The sequence below is a fragment of the Meleagris gallopavo genome, chromosome 5 (genome assembly GCF_905368555.1).
Source record: "Meleagris gallopavo chromosome 5, MGAL_WU_HG_1.1, whole genome shotgun sequence".
Classification (NCBI taxonomy): Eukaryota; Metazoa; Chordata; class Aves; order Galliformes; family Phasianidae; genus Meleagris; species Meleagris gallopavo.
Window position 1 is genome coordinate 49,166,344 of NC_139408.1, and position 16,088 is coordinate 49,182,431.

A 16,088-nucleotide genomic window follows, 5' to 3' on the forward strand; every position below is an offset into this window, starting at 1 on the left:
AGAGACTTGTGCACAGAAAAGCAAGTAAAAATGGAGTAGATAAAGCAGCTGCTCTGTGTATGTTTTGCCAGGAGATGACATAAGGACAGCAGAGAAAAGATGTAAGAGGAAAGCAAAGCAGTGTGGTATTTTCAAGATGCTGCTTTCTCCTTATGGAGACCTTCTGGCAGCTAAAGCCCTAGGGTGATGGGAGTGGACTCGAGCCTTGTTCCAGGTAATTGAGATGAGGCCTGGGGCAAGGAATTGGGCCTTCATCTCAGTACTTGAAGCAAAGAAAGCAGCTGTGAAAGCAGTGTAAATTAGGGCGAGCAGTTAACATTTGTCACTAGACTTCAGAGTTACCAGTTCATATTTACTGCTGAGCAGTCTTGCTGAAAGCTGTAGGTTACAATATACAGATTGCACTGAGTAAATAAGGGATCTTGGTTCTTTCTGTAGATGGATTATAGATGTTTATTCATTTGAGAGGGGCACATTTTTCATTAGAAAATTATCTTAATATTGATAGAGAAAGTCCTAATGCCACTGCTTTTACAAACTCAAGATGTGGACAGATATTTGAATAAAATATTGGCAAAAATCTGATCTCTACTGGTAGAATTATTAGCAGAGTGTTACTAATTATTAGCAGTTGCTTTAGTGGCCTAATTGCTGATTGCTGCAGTTGGTAATGTTGTTTATTCATGCTTTTTCAAAATGATTTTCAAGGTATTTTGCAAGACGTGATGAATGTTGTGTGGGAAGGAGGATGTGTACGCCCTGATCCTGTCAGCCTGCACTGAGGCTTCCTGTAGGCCATCACTGTTTCAGATATCCTGTCATCCATTCTCCTCTGCTTTCCAGGGGAGTAAAAAACTTTGAATTTTTGATGGGCTCATATTTAATTTCATTCAGATTTTGTAAAAAGTGCAGTAATTAACTTTGCTTGTTCTTTCCATGTGCTCCTTTTAATCTTGAACAAGGGATGATGGAAAGTAGTTTCCTGTAGATTTTTGCCTGTAGATATTCTATCTTCAGGCAATGCTCATCTACAGCACATAACCAAAGATATAAGTGGTAATGTTATTTTGATGCAAACATCTGAGGATTTGGATGGGAAGCATCCTGTATTCCTGTAAAAGCCCAACGAAGACTACTGGTTCAGTTCGGTATTAACACAGTGTTGAGAACCTGTTGGTGCTTTCCTAAGTTTCAACCACCTTAGGGCAACCGAGAGCACTCCAGCTATTGGTGGGTGCATTTCTATTTTGTATTTTAGTATTTCAGTAGGGAAGGTCAAGTTCCTTTGACAGTGAGTTGAAACAACTCCTAAGTGAGTTGAATAATGCATTTGAACCTGTGATATACATTTTTTTCTTAAAGGAGAGCAGCACATTTATTTCATTTAAACAAAAAAGGCTGTGTCTCTTTTTCCTGAAAAAATAATTGCCTGTAGATATTTGTCTATCAATACTTCCTGAAATATTAAGAGGGCTTTTACTTCTCAGGCGTTGTTTCTGAGCCTAAAAAAAGAAATAAATCAATTTAGTAATGAATTAAATGGAAGTAGAGGCCAAAGCTCACACTTCAGCAGTAATGCAGGGTAAATTCAGCATGAAGAGCAGCAGCCATTAATCTCTCAATGTACAAAAGAAGGCTGAGAGAACTGGGTTTGCTGGCCTGAGGAAGGAAGGGCTGAGTGGTGATATTTTCTTCAGCTGTCAGGAGGAGAGGGGATAGGGAAGCGGAGCCAAGCACTTCTCAGGGATGCACAGTGCTTGAGGAGAGGTGACAAATGCAAGCTGCAACATGAGAGATTGCCATTGAATACAAAGAGAGAACTTTTTCACCATGAAAGCATTTAAACTTGAGAACAAGACTGCAAAAGGGAGTGTGGAATCTCTGCTTAAAACAGGACCGGACAACGAGAGCATTCCATCTGTGTTTCACAGTGCTTTGAGGGGAGATATTAGCCTAGCTGGAATGAGGCTGTTAGTTCTGGTGAAAATTATGTGATGCTGTAATTCTTTGTTGCACGTAGGACAAAAAATGATTGGCATTACTGTCACTTTAAAATTGATTTTATATCTATGTATATATGTGTACATTTTCAAATTCAAAGGGCAGTATTTCCCTTCAGTTATCAAAGCAGACTCCTTAATGTGTTTGCCAGTATACCTATTGGTACTTTTACATCCATTTTTTTTTACATTTCAGTAACTCTGAATTTTGTGTGCTGCTTTCATGAAAACTATTATGATGTTTTATGATTCTCACTGTTTTTGCAAAGTACTAAAGATAGGGCAGCTGGAACTACTTGTACGATTAAAAATAGCACATAAAACCACTGTTTTGCTTGTTTCTTAATGCTGTTAGCTGCTCGGCAGCAGTCTAAAAGCTATGTAGCAGGTAGGTGTTTATAGAGAACATGGATAACTAAAATATCTTTTGAATAAGCTAGAACTCATAACATTCACAGTCAGCTTTAACTGGTTTGAGTTATGTATGTTTATTTAAATATTAGTACCCTTTAATCCTTCAACACATTTATATTTAGTATACATTTAGGATACAATGAGTCTTTATTGTCAGAGTAAAATCTTAGGAGGGAAAGTGCATAGATGAGTGCCTCTTAACCGTTTTCGACAGAGATGCTTCCATCACACAAATGAACCACTGTGATTATTTTAGTGAATTTAAAATACACTGACAACTACTTCTGAAACTGCAGGTATGTTTTTAGTTAGTGGAAATATTTGAAGGCCTTTAGCACAGCAATCTTTCTTTCCTCACCTGCTAATCCAGTTAATGGGACTTCCCATGGTTGGCACTCATTTTCTGTCCTTTTCATGGGTCGTAAATCTTTTTGGCTTTGGATCTCAGCTGAGGGAGCCAACTACAGTTGAATAATCTCAAGGTTTGAGCGTAGGCAACTTGTTTTGGCTGATAGCTATTCCTTCTCACTGAGCCACCCATGCTCTGATGTTGAGCCTCACTCCTGGAGTTCATAGTCATCCTTCTTGCTAAGTTTCCTGTATCCTCATAGCATCTTTTTGGCCAGTACTGCTCCCTAGCATCGTGTAACCAGTGGTACACTGAAACCCATCTACCATTCTTTTTGAAAAGTTGCTTTGAAAGGGAGCAAGTAGCAGTTCTGTTCTTAACAAACCTAGGTCTCATATCTGTAAGATATTGAAATGCATACTGTGAGTTTCATCGGTCAGTATTAGGTAATTATCCAAGGACTGATACTTCGTGTAAGTGACTGTTAATGTTTTGCCTCTTATGATGGTTTTAGGAAGACATCCAGACATAGTCATTGTGCATCGCAGACATAGGCTGATGTGGTGGTTTTAAACTGCTGCTTCCTGAAGGAACTCATGGGAAACATTTTTGATACTTGACCAAGAGCAGATCTAAAGGAGATTTGTTATTTATCATTCCTGCTGGGTTTAGCATGATGACATGCTTATTAACTCTTCACTTTGCACCCGTGGATATATTTCATCTTGTTGCTCTTTCTCTGTATATTCTGTATTTCTGTCACTGCTGCTGCACTTATTTTCTTTTCTTCGTCTAAATTTTTGTGTACCAAGTGTGTGTGTGTATAAACTAAGCTGCTGGAAACAATGAGAATGTCAAGTGTTCATGCTGCATTTAAAACCTCTCAGGGTACAACTGTATATAATAAAAAAAAAAAGCCTGTAGAGGGGACTACTCTGTTGTACTAAAAATTCCATTAAATTAGAGGAAGAGTCATCTGATATTTTAGTTGCCTTTATTGATTCACAGTGTTGTTTGTACTCCCTTCAAAGGATGCAGAATTATATTAGCGTAAGTACATGCTGTCTTCGCTTTTTATTCAGGCATCAAAATTCTTGTTTGGTGATTTTCATTTTAACGTGAAAATTCAATGCAATAATTTCTGAAAAAAATGTCCCTATTTCTGTTCAAAGTTTTTAATAATTTTAACTTCTGTTGAGTCAGCTAAATTCCTGTAACTACTGCTAGTTACTGAAACAGTATTTGAAACCATGTAGGTCCAGTGGGCACCAGCAATGTTTAAGATACAGGAATACTTACATCTGTGCATATAAGATGTTCCTCTCATGGTAGTGGCTTTTGCATTTGAACCTTTATGCCTGACTACACAACCTGTACTGGTGCAAGTAGAATGTTGTCTGTGCTTGGCTTCTGCCCACATGCTGGTCTTTAAAGGCCACACAGTGGAGTTAAAGGATGTCCTGAACGTGTGGTGCTTTAAAGCCAAATCTGCCTTTGTGCATACAGGTTGTGCAACAGCATTTTTACTGTCTGCCAATTAAGATTTCTTTCTTTTTTAATGGAGTTGAAAGTAGGGGTGAGGGCTGACTGAACCATTATCAAAGGTGGAAGTGACAGTTTTGTCAGGCTTCAGTGCTTCGATTTTCATAATTGCTCTTGTTACTGGTAGGTGTCTGAATCTTACGAAGTAAATATTTTCTTCGTAAGTTAAAGATGAACTATGAAACCTAGAAGATGTTAAAAGCTAGCTACAAAATTACTTATTTTTTACTTTTCTTAGTTGATTGTAGCAGTCTAGTCAGAAACACTTTCTATTTTGAGTAATTTTATGGAAGTTCTTTAACATTTTTAAACTCAAGCCACCAAATATGTATTCACACAGGTTCTAGAATCAAATTTCTGCTTTTCTATTTAAAGTGAAGGCACGTCAATGTCAGTGCTGCTTCAGAAGTTTCTTATGTTATTCACATACTGGAATGAAAATTGGCAAAATGATCAGAGCTTCAACTTTCATAAATAGATTAAGGAAAGTGTGCTATCTGCACTTTGAGTGAAGTAGGTTTTCCTTCAAAGACGTAGTCCAAAGGAACTGTAATTAGCCTTTAGACAAGAACCAACTTCTTCCTAGATCACTTTCTTTTGCTTCTACTTACATGTAATCTTCTATAGAAACGATCTTAAAATCCAAAATCTTACTAGTTTTATTGTTTTTTTTTTTGGGGGGGGGGGAGAGGAGAGGGAAGGGTTGTGTGCTGTTCCTTGGTATGCATGATATAAGTATTTTGGTTTTCTTCCTTTCCCAATAGGAAACTAAGATCTTGCTGACCTTTCAGTCAGAGTAAACACAAAGCTGAAGGTGTCTTTTTGGAATAAATGTATTTGTCAGTGTACGTGAGGAAATGATAATGGAAAGGAAATGATAATACGGCAGTATTATATAGTAGTGATTGTTTTGAATTGAGTTAAATGGAAAATTCTTAAGCAGCCATTACTAACAAAATGTGCAGGTGTATAATGTCTTCAATATCTGTCTGTCTTAAAACATGGTAATGTTGAAACCATGTATTTCGGTACATTTACAGATGGACATAATTGGCTTTCTCTTATGTGAGTCAAAACTTCTTTTTCTAAAACATGGATTTTAGTTCCCAGCAGGAATCTGCTGGTAATTGTTGTTAGTATTTGAAGTAATTGTCATTGGCCGTTGACATGGCAAGGAGTGGCTGCTAAGCAGGTTACTGACCTAGTTAGTTCTAAGGTTACTTTCCAAAACATTGCTGCTATCGCGCTTGGCTGTTTCTTTTACCTGAGATGCATCACACAAGGCTCCTAAATTTCACAGGCATATGAAGCTAACAAAGTGTTGCTTATACCAATAACAGAAAAGCTATTGAGTTGAATAGTAGATTTTGTAAGAGGCACACTCAGTGGGACTTAGTATCTGTTGAAAAGTCCCTCAGAATCTGTTTGCGTGCAGATTCAGTTACCTTCACAGTTACAGCTCTTCCTAGGGATAGATGTTTCAAAAAGACTTGCATTTTTCACATCCTATTTCCAATTTTGAAAATATAGAGAGTTTGGAAAGCTCATTTAGACTTTTTACCAAGGAAGTTATGGGTGTGTTTGAGTAATGTAAAAATAAATGTCAGCTTACAACAAAGTGGTAAATACATGCAGCTGTGTTTATGTTACAACTTACTAAACTTCTTGCATGAAGTTGCATTGCTTTGGAATGTGGAACTCTTTAAGTTTGGCCATATAGAAAAACAGACCTTGGTCATGCTTTCTTATCTATTATGTCATCTCTTTCTAAGCCAACATGTAACCCAGCATTCTTCAGTGAAATCTTATTCTGAATTCCATAATTAAATTTATATATTTTATCATCCAGAAATGCTTAATAGAAGACAAGTAGTAATCCAGGGTTTAGCAAGTGGAACAGTGAGAAGAAGAAGCAGGCTGATAGGCTGTTTAGGAAGTAGCCTAGGTATTTCATATTTTGGTGGTTGGTTGTGCATTGTTAAATTAATGTAACTTAGATCTTGGCAGTAGCTCTTCATTTTTTCAGAGTTCTCATATAAAACTCTTATCTTTAATTAAATGCAATTGTTGCATAATAAGCCTGTTTCTGCAAAACTTCAGACTGTTATACTGCAGAAGGTGGACACAAGGTTAGTTGCATCTTGTGAAGTACACATAAGAGCTAGGAAATAGAGGATTTGGCCATATGTTACTAGTAAGTGCTTTGTGTTTAAAATGGGTGTTACTGTCATATTAACTGTGTGAGTGCCCCAAAGCTCTGACAGCTCTTTATCTCTTTGGTTTCCTTCTTCCCTTGTTAAGACGAGGATTTTTTCTTTTTTTTCTTTTTCCCTTCCACTGTCTGTTTGATTTTACTTGCTGTCATTTTTCTCCCTACTTTTCAGGTGGATTTTTTATTTCATTAGCTCAAGCCCATTTCTGCTTGTTACACTTGTCATTTCCTGTATAAGCATTCCTGTTTTTTTTCTCTTCATGGTACATTGCCTTTCAAGTATTTATGCACTTGTGATTTCTTCTCTATAATTTTTAATATGTTTTAATCTAGGCTAAAAATGCTTATTTCAGTTAGATTTGAAGTACATGTCTGTTCTCAGGGTGCTTTTTTGTTTTTTAATTTGGTGAGATTTCAAAGAATGGTGGATTTGAGATAACTTTCTTTTTAAAGCAGGACTTTAGAGGCAGGGTGATTTTGTTCTACTTCTGAAAAGTCATTGCATAACGAGATGTGGAGCTTACTTGCTGTTTATCCACTTTTCTCATCGATAGTTATTGTGTACACCTGTAAAAGGTGTTGCTGGAAGTCATTTCAGAGTCCTAGATTGTTTAATATTTAAAATTGTGCCAGACAATGTAGAATGATAGCAAGCTTTTTTTCTACTTGATTACAAGTAAGTCCTTAATCTCCCATTTAAAATCTTTGACAGTGAAATGCCATTACGTGAAGTTTCTCCATCATCCAAACCACAGTTCAGTCTCATTGTTACTGCTGCCACCAGCAACTGCCTTCAGCTCTGGACTCCCCAAAGACTGCAGCTTTCACAGTGGATTAGTGCTGTGAAGCACCTGTTCTGAGCTTTGCTGACAATGCTTGTGCTTCTCAGGACTTTCTGGCTCTCTTAAGCTTATTAATCCATGATGGTTTCTTGTGTTGTTTTATTTTTTTGGTTGGTTTGTTTTGGGGGAGGGGGTCAGGAAGGATTTGCTGTCTGATAGCTTGTTTAATTCTAGCAGTCCTTAGTGTATTTTTTTTCCCACTAAATGGAAGACTGTATTCTTTTGAAAAAAGATAATCGCACAATCCAGTGAGAAGTCTTTCATTTGAGTAAAGAGATTTCTTTATTTAGAAACACAAAACTTAAAATACTCAACGACTTCAGGCATCTTTCTCCTCCCACCTCCTCCATTCAATGTCTGTTCTATGAGATTAAGACTAGTTTCAGACACAAATTGTCAGAGATGGAATCACTTTTTGTTTTAAATGGACAGTGTTTGATCCAGATAGCAGATCAGCATAGAAGCAAAGCCAGTGCTACTGCTTTACTGAAAAAATAAAGCTGGATTTTCTCTACCAGCCAGAACTTTAACAAAACTAAAATAAAAATACAGTTGAACGTCCAGAAGTTTGAACTACTTGAAAATAAACACAACTTGCTTTTGAATTGTAGCTAGAAAATGTGCCACATGTACGTTATTTCAAGCATTGTTTTTAAACTTCATATATAGAAAAATACTTATATTTTCGGTGCCAATTTTGTTCAATTGCATTATGGAATGTGGAACAGCAGTAGTTAGGAGCAGTGCAGTTCCAAAGATGGAAACCAGTTACACATTTCTGTTACCTGGAGAACAGCCAGAAGGTATTGATGGCAGCAGCTCAGTTCCTTGAAGGCAGAGAGGAGTGGAAATAGCTGCTGCTTACAGCTGCTTCTCATTTCTCTCCTGGAATACTCCTGAGAACCATGATGCTGCATAAAGGCAGCTGACCCACAGCAGGTCATGCTTGTGAAGTTTCAGACTGCTGCATGAGCATTAGTTCACATGGAATGCATCCATCTGTTGGTGTCAGCTCACCTTCTCATTGGCCTAGAACAAAACTACGATATTAGCTATTCAGACTATCAAAGCGGTTTATTGTTTTCCTTGCAGAAGCTGTGAGTGCCTGTAATTTTAATTATTGAGCAGGAGTTGCTGGAGAATGATGGGCTTTGTTCTGGGTCAAGCTGAATGTTCATCCAACCTTCAGCATCCCGTTTCTGACAGGAAATGTGTTCTTGAAAAAGAAAGGAAAAAAACTTGAACTTCTCAGTAGGAATGTACACAAGTGTAATGTATGGTAATTGCAGTAGGACCTCAAACTTGACGGAAGGCGTTGTAATAAGACTCAACTGCAATTCTTTTATGACACTTAATGTACCTCCTATGTTCAGCAGTAAGATAGAAGTTTGTTTTCTGTGCCTCTTAGTATTTTTCTTTGATCACTGGGGTCATTTTTATTATATAAAATGTCTCTTTTGTCCTCCCTCAAAACAAAACAAACAAACAAACAATAACAATATTTCTATAGGATCAGTAGAGTTCCACACAAAGCATTTTGCTGTTGATATTTTGTGTGTTTTTGCAATCCACTGTATGCATCATAATATCTTGCTTGTTTCAAGTAATCTGCAGCAGAACTCCCACTCGCAGGGCTGCTAGTTAATGTATGAAACATATTGCATATTATATGTAATTATAGTAATTTCTTGCATTCCTTAAGTGTATTTTGAAGGGCTGCTAGAAGTAATAGTATTAATTAAACTTTCCATGCATGAACTGGAAAATTTCCTCCCAAACCCCTTATTTCTATTATCACCTATTAAGATAAAACACTGTTATCTAGGGGAATTACATCTCTTAGTGTTAATTAGTTCTGTCATGTTTTCAGTAAAATCTGCTGAAGAAAATCAAAGAGAACTGTAATGAGTATGACAAGTAATAGAAATGCAGAGAAAGTTGTGTAATCTGAAGAAGTATTCCTTGATTGAGACTTGAACAGTAATTTAATCATTTCAAAATCAGGTAGATACTTTAAATTGAACTTGATCAAATGTTAGACAGGCTTTTGTCGTCTTGCCATTTTTCTGTGATTCTTTTTTAAGATTTGATCACTAGTTCTGGAAAAAATGATAATTCTATTAAAGCTGTGTTCATTTTCTCATGTTCTGCAATCCCTCTGCCTGCATGTCTAGCAGCTTCCATTTCCTTTACTCTGCACGTTGAACGCTGCTTATTCTTTGAACAAAGTGCTGTCATGGTAATATTAGCTGAAATGTCTGTAGAAAAAGTAGTTGTGGCAAGACAGCAAACTCCTCACATTGAAGCACAGCAGTGCAAATTGCAAAGCTCTACTAACTCTGCTAATGCTGCTTGCTTTTCTAATGACATCCAATTTAAATGATGCTAATACTTTTGATTGCTGGAAGGGCTGCGTCGTGTTAACAGTATGCTTTGTGGTATGTGCTGGAGAGCATCCTAATTTACAGTTAAATGTCATTTCTCCATATCATTTAAAAGCTGTAGCCCTTCTGTAGATTTGAAGGCACGTTTGATAAGATTTCCCACCTACCTGCAAGCGGGAGTTGGCGAGAACTTCTGCTCTACACATTTGTCCTAAGGAAGCAATTACTTTCAGCAGGTGCTTTTTAGCAGTCTTTGTTTTTCTACGGCTGATACCTCTGCTGAGCCTTCACAAACAAGTTAGAAAGTGCTCATACAAGGAAAAGGACATTTATCTCCTGTATGTATTTTTCTGTAAATTATCAGTGTTTCTTGTTTTCTGCTTTCAAATGATGATGTGAGTTCTACTGACCACAGATTGTTTTGTGGTAGCAGTTGTGTGACTGTTTTGGTTACAGTTTGTAATAGCAAACAGCTGTTCTGTGTGGCTTACCCTGTCTTACAGCCTCCATTCAGGAACTGTTAAACACTGACATAGAAAAATGAGCTTCTTTGAAAAGGAGCAATCATGGGCACACAGTAATGGCACAAAATACAAAACTAAAAATGTGATTTTTTTTTTTTGCCTGAATAAAAATAAGCTTTGCAGAGAACAGTCCATTCTCTGCAGTCTTACAGTTCATAAATGTCATGCAATTGCATGCATGTCTGGGCTCTTAGAAACCTGACTTCAATATTAGCTTTCATTTTTCTAATTCTCTTTTAAGACGGGCAGAGTTTGTTGTTTAATGAAATTGAGAAAATCGATACTTGTTAGCACACAGTGATGTTTTAGTTCTTGGGGGGAGCTGTGCTACCTCTTAAGGAGTCATCTTTTCTGATGAAGTTGTAACTTATAGCCCCTGGTTGCAGAATGGTGTCACAGACCTGCTGAGAAGCAGTCAGGGATAGGGGGAGGACACTTACCAGTGGGAACATTTGACATTAATTCATTTATTGTGGTTTTGCAATAATCGTTGCTGAAGAAATACCTGGAGCTTCCAAGGAGTTTGTTTTCATTCACAGAACTGTATTTAAATTTTGGCTTTCAGTTGATCCTCTGTGCTCTGCCAAGACTCTTGGTAGCTGTCCTGACAGCTGAGCACCTTGCCTCTGAGTGTGTGATACTGGTGTATTCAGTCTGATATGTAAAAGCTGATACCAATTGTACAGTGAAAGGAAGATATATTTTGTACTCATCAGTGAGTTTGTCTGGCAAGGCCACAGTCTGAGGTGGTGTTGAGCATTTTAAACAGAGTAGATAATTCAGAATCAATACCATTAAATATAAAGAGGCAGAGCCTGCCTGTCTGTAGGCTGGGTAAGTCGATGCAGCAATTACCTGGGGACTGAAATGAGGGACGACCTGAAATACCTGAACAAGGGAAGAAGGCTGATCCTTAGGAATCTGAGGCTTATCTTGTGATCATAATACTGACTTCTGGGGATACCTTTTGTGATGTGTTAGAAGTTATTTCACAAGAAGAGTAACAGATAAATAATGCTGATTTTGGCGTAAAATCTGCCATTACAGTATTTGTTTGTGTAAATCTGGTGTCAGGAATTGCTGAAAATAAAGGTCATTCTTGTGATTTGAATTGCTTTATGATTCTGAAAAACTATGTTCTCCTTATATTAGCAGACCAGAAACAGTATTAATAAACTGTGGTTACTGGTAAGGGCAGATGATATCAGTGTTATAACTGGAAACAAAATTTGTAGATACTGAATGTAAGTGATACAAACTGCAAGCGTGGAGTGGCTCAGTGAATAGCACAAAATGTCAATTTTGGAATAATCATAAGGAATAGCTTTTGAATAGCCACAGCCTTCCCAGTCTTTGAGGAGTGCTCAAAGAGCTGCTTGGTTCTAAAAATAAATTAAAATTAAAATTACCTAATAACACTCCCTTCAGATATGTCTGTTAACCTGAACAGCTAAAATTTGGAGGTTATCAACTAATTGAAGTGGAAGCTGATGAACAAGTCACCAGGCAGTGAACTGAAAGCACGTGTCCCTGGCACATGGCTTCAGATTAAAGACTTCTTTACAATTCTTCTGCTAGTACACGTGCGTTTTCTACACAAATTATGGTCTAATCATGATGGTTTCTTGGTCACCTTCAGTAATCATTGTTACACTGAAATTATCATTTCAAACCTTAAAAGTAGGGATGGTCTCAACTTGATAGCAAATACTCCAGACGAGCACCATGAGAGATTTGAGGTCAAGACATTTGAAAGCTATGGTAGAGCACATGTGAGGGTAAACAACTGTTTATAACTGAAATACTTAAAATATTTTAGCCAATTCAAAGTGAGTGGTGAGATAGGTGGCTTTCCTTCTGGAAGTATTTCTTGACCTGCTTAGTTGTCAGTCTTTTGTCTCAGAAATGAGTGATAATTATATCTTTAATGCTTCCTCTCCTTTGAGGTGATTGTAATTGTGTGTCTGTTTCTTCTAAGATTGTGGTCTCTGGTTAGGCTCTGGATTTTGTGTAGTACAGCATAGTATCCCTAAGTGAAATCATGTTGCTATGCTTCAGGCCAAATCACTTTCCATTTTACAGTTAATTTGGGAAAGGTAACGTCTCTAACCACTCTGTGTCTTGTTTGCAAATTCAAGTCATACAGGCTACTCCATTAAATATTCTTCCCAGGAGGAAATCATTAGTGTAGTTTTTAATCTAAATAGGCTAAAACATATGTATTAAGATGCAGTTTGAGTGGCTTAACGTACCTTAAAGTCACTTGCTGCACTTTACAGAGCTTCTATTTTATTCGTTAGAAAGTTGTTGACCTCTTATCACCTTCATTCTAATTCTTGAACTCTTCGCTGTCTGACACTGAGGTCTGTAACCGGTAATGGCTTATGTACCCTGACTTTTTTTGTTGTTCTGTATGTTCTTTAGTGCTGCTTCCCTACAGATTTTCTCATTTGGTTTGTTGGAGTTTCTTTGGAGCTCTTCAGAGCAATTTCGCGTATGTAGCTAAAAGAAAAAAGCCATTTTAGTCCAGTACATCATAAAGGCTTATTATAGCAAAAGTTCTTTTGAAAGCAACTTCTTTTGAGAAGGAAGAGGCCACTCTAGCTTGCTGTCTTAAGGATAAGTTTGTCGAGTGCTTAAAGCAGAGCTATTCATTGCAGTGCCTGATCAACTGGACTGCAGGCATTGATCAGACAGTCAGACATTCAGTTCATTAGTTTGCATGTGCATGTGGTAGGTGTGTGTTTATGTTCAGTAGTGCCACTTGAAATCCATTGTTTGATGAGGGCTCGTTTCACTTACGTTTAAGAAAGTCTTTGCATTCTGTGCTTAGGGAAAATAAAGGCCATCAGCTAGAATAAGCAGAAATAGGTAATCTAGTTTTATTTTGCCTTTTGTCATGCTATTTATGACTCAGCAATTCATATCCAACAATAATTAAAAACAAGTTGTCGTGCAAAAACAAAAAATGTGTTATGCTGCTAATTTAAGCAGGATTTCTGTCTTAAACTTGTTGCCGTGGTTATTAGACCACTTTAATTGAATCTGGATTTTTGCTGCTATCAGAATATGGTACTGGTGTAATCTCACCAGTTACTTAAGTGTTCCTTAATTATTGAAGGTTAATGTCCAGATTGCCCAAAGCGTTTGCTGTATGTACTGAACCATAATGTCATGCGTTGATCATTTTAATTACTTGTGGGATTACTTAGGCAAACAGCCACATGCAGAATTTTGTAGCATCAAGTAAAAATTGGAAGGTAAAAACTTGAGAGAATCGAGGTGTCCTGGTCAAAAAGTAAAAATACTACTGCACAAAGCACTGTTAAGTCAAGGCAATCTTTGTCTCAAAAGGTTAAAAGTAAATTAGTGTAAGAGTGTTACAGACAGGGAAATGAGTTACCAGAAGATGCAAATATTCTCCTTGTCTGGGTGGGTTGGTTGGTTTGTTTCTGGATATCTTGAGGCCAGTCTCAGTTGCATTCAGTATCTATGAAGTATGTTGAATAGGTATTAAAGAGGAATTTAATAAAGTAGATTTGTACACACCTGAGAAGAGGCAGTTTAAATGTGAGGAGCAGTAAAATAAAACAACTGCAGAAGTGTTCAGAAATATAAATACATGGACCAGCTTCACAGGTCAAAGATACTCCAGAAAAGAAGAAGGAGGGGGGAGAAGAGGGGGGGAATTTGGACAGAAAGAAGTAAATGCTTTCAAGATTGGAGTCTTGAAAGGAAGACAGGAGTAGAAATGTTACTGTTCCTATTAGTTAATGCATTTCATTAGCAGCTGCACCTGAATGATGATAAGTTAAACAGTGTCAAACCAACTGGTTACTCACTTTGATTTGAAACTTACTGGCTTGTTATTTTTTTCGTATCTTATATTCAACTTGGTAAGAACTGACAATGTTATTTCCTCAAATGTTTTTTGAGTATATCAACTCCTGGCTTACGTTTGGTGACTGTTATCTTAGAAGATCGGTGTTCAATCATATAATCATTAAGGTTAGAAAAGACCTCATCTAATTAGAACATCTTATCCTACTGTCCACTTACCACCAATACTGCCCACTAAACCATGTCTCAATACAACATCTAAATGTTTCTTGAACATCCTCCATGATGGTGACTCCACCACCTCCCTGGGCAGCCCCTTCAAGTCCCTGACCACTCTTTTGGAGAAGCAGTTTTTCCTAACGTTCAATCTGAACCTCTCCTGGTACAACTTCAGACTGTTCTCTCTAGTCCTATTGCTAGTTACACAGGAGAAGAGGCCAATCCCTACCTCACCATAACCTCTTTTTGGGTAGTTTTAGAAGGCAGTAAGGTCTCCCCAGAGCCTCCTCTCCTCAAGACCAAATGATCCCAGTTCCGTCAGCTGTTCCTCATAAGGCCTATGCTCCAGACTCCTCACAGCTTTATTGTCCTCCTCTGGATCTGCTCTAGAGCCTCAATATTTTTCTTGTAGTGAGGAGCCCAAGAGTGGACACAGCACTCCAAAGTGCAGCCTCACCAGTGCCAAGTACAGAGGGACAATCACTTCCCTGCTCTTTCTGGCTGCACTGTTTCTAATTCAAGCTAGGATGCTGTTGTCCTTCTTGGCTCATGTTCAGTCAAGCATCAACCAATGCCCCCAGGTCCTTTTCAGTTTTCTGGCCACTCTGCCTGAGGCCTGGGGTTGTGGCCAAAGTGCAGGACTCGGCGTTTGGTCCTGTTAAACTTCGTTCCATTTGCCTCATCCCACCTATCCAGCCTATCCCAGTTTCTCTCTGCGTAGGGCCTTCCTGTGCTCAGACAGATGGACTCTTCCTTCCATTTTGGTGTCATCTGCAGATTTAGAGACAGTGCACCATGTTGCAGAGCTGGCTACAGTTACTTAAATGAACTCCTGTAAATGCTTCAAAAGGTTGATAATGCAAGTCTCTTGCACATGGAGAACATTCAAATTAGTGTTACAAATTGGCAAAATCGATTCACTTAGCATCTTCAGTTACTTCAATTTCTTTAAATGTTTTTTTTTTCTGTTTTGAAGTTTAAATAGTTGGTTTATGCTTATTATGTGTTTGGTGCAGTATTGTGTTGTAGGAATGCTTGATGGAGAAATGGAATTTGTTAGGTGATGAGCCTGAAGTTGAAAATGCAACTCATTGGTTTCATCTGTCAATAACTGAAATTCCACCAATACATTTCTTAATACTCAGAGTTTTTCTGCAGATGCAACCTAATGTTTTGTACACAAATAGAGCTCTCTGGGAAATTCCCTGAGGCATTTTTTTCTAAGTATGTGCTTTTTTTTTTTTTCCTACGCAGTGCCTATTTCTAGTCAAACATGCATGACTTTGCAATTTTAATCATTCTATACTGTGCTGTATTTTTATCGACCACTATATTTCTGAAATTTGTTTGAAGATTCAAGAAGTTTGCTTTTAAACACTGGAATGCCTGTGTCTCAGGGAAATAAAAATGAGTAGAGTGAAGTCTGCTGCAATGTAACTTATAACCAATTATTTTCACTTTTCAGATGTTCCTCCTGCTGATCAAGAAAAGCTTTTTATCCAGAAGTTACGACAATGTTGTGTACTTTTTGACTTTGTTTCTGATCCACTAAGTGACCTAAAGTGGAAGGAAGTAAAACGAGCAGCTTTAAGTGAAATGGTAGAATATATCACACACAATCGCAATGTGATTACAGAACCTATTTACCCTGAAGTAGTACATATGGTAAGTGACGGGAACCTGTCTGATATTTTCTTTTTAACTCGTATTTGTTTCTTCAGCTACATCTATCTATTTAAAAAAAAAAAACCTTACTGAAATC

The 16,088-nt window shown here is 37.6% G+C and overlaps 1 protein-coding gene across 2 annotated transcripts in view; it reads left to right on the top strand.

Moving 5' to 3' along the window:
* Nucleotides 1-16,088, top strand: part of PPP2R5C (protein phosphatase 2 regulatory subunit B'gamma) — a 75,650-nt gene that overhangs the window by 30,536 nt on the left and 29,026 nt on the right. For both annotated transcript variants that reach the window (XM_085225646.1, XM_010711919.4), the window contains one exon: nucleotides 15,792-15,991. In XM_085225646.1, the coding sequence (XP_085081772.1) occupies nucleotides 15,792-15,991 (200 nt within the window). The remainder of the gene's footprint in view (nucleotides 1-15,791; nucleotides 15,992-16,088) is intronic.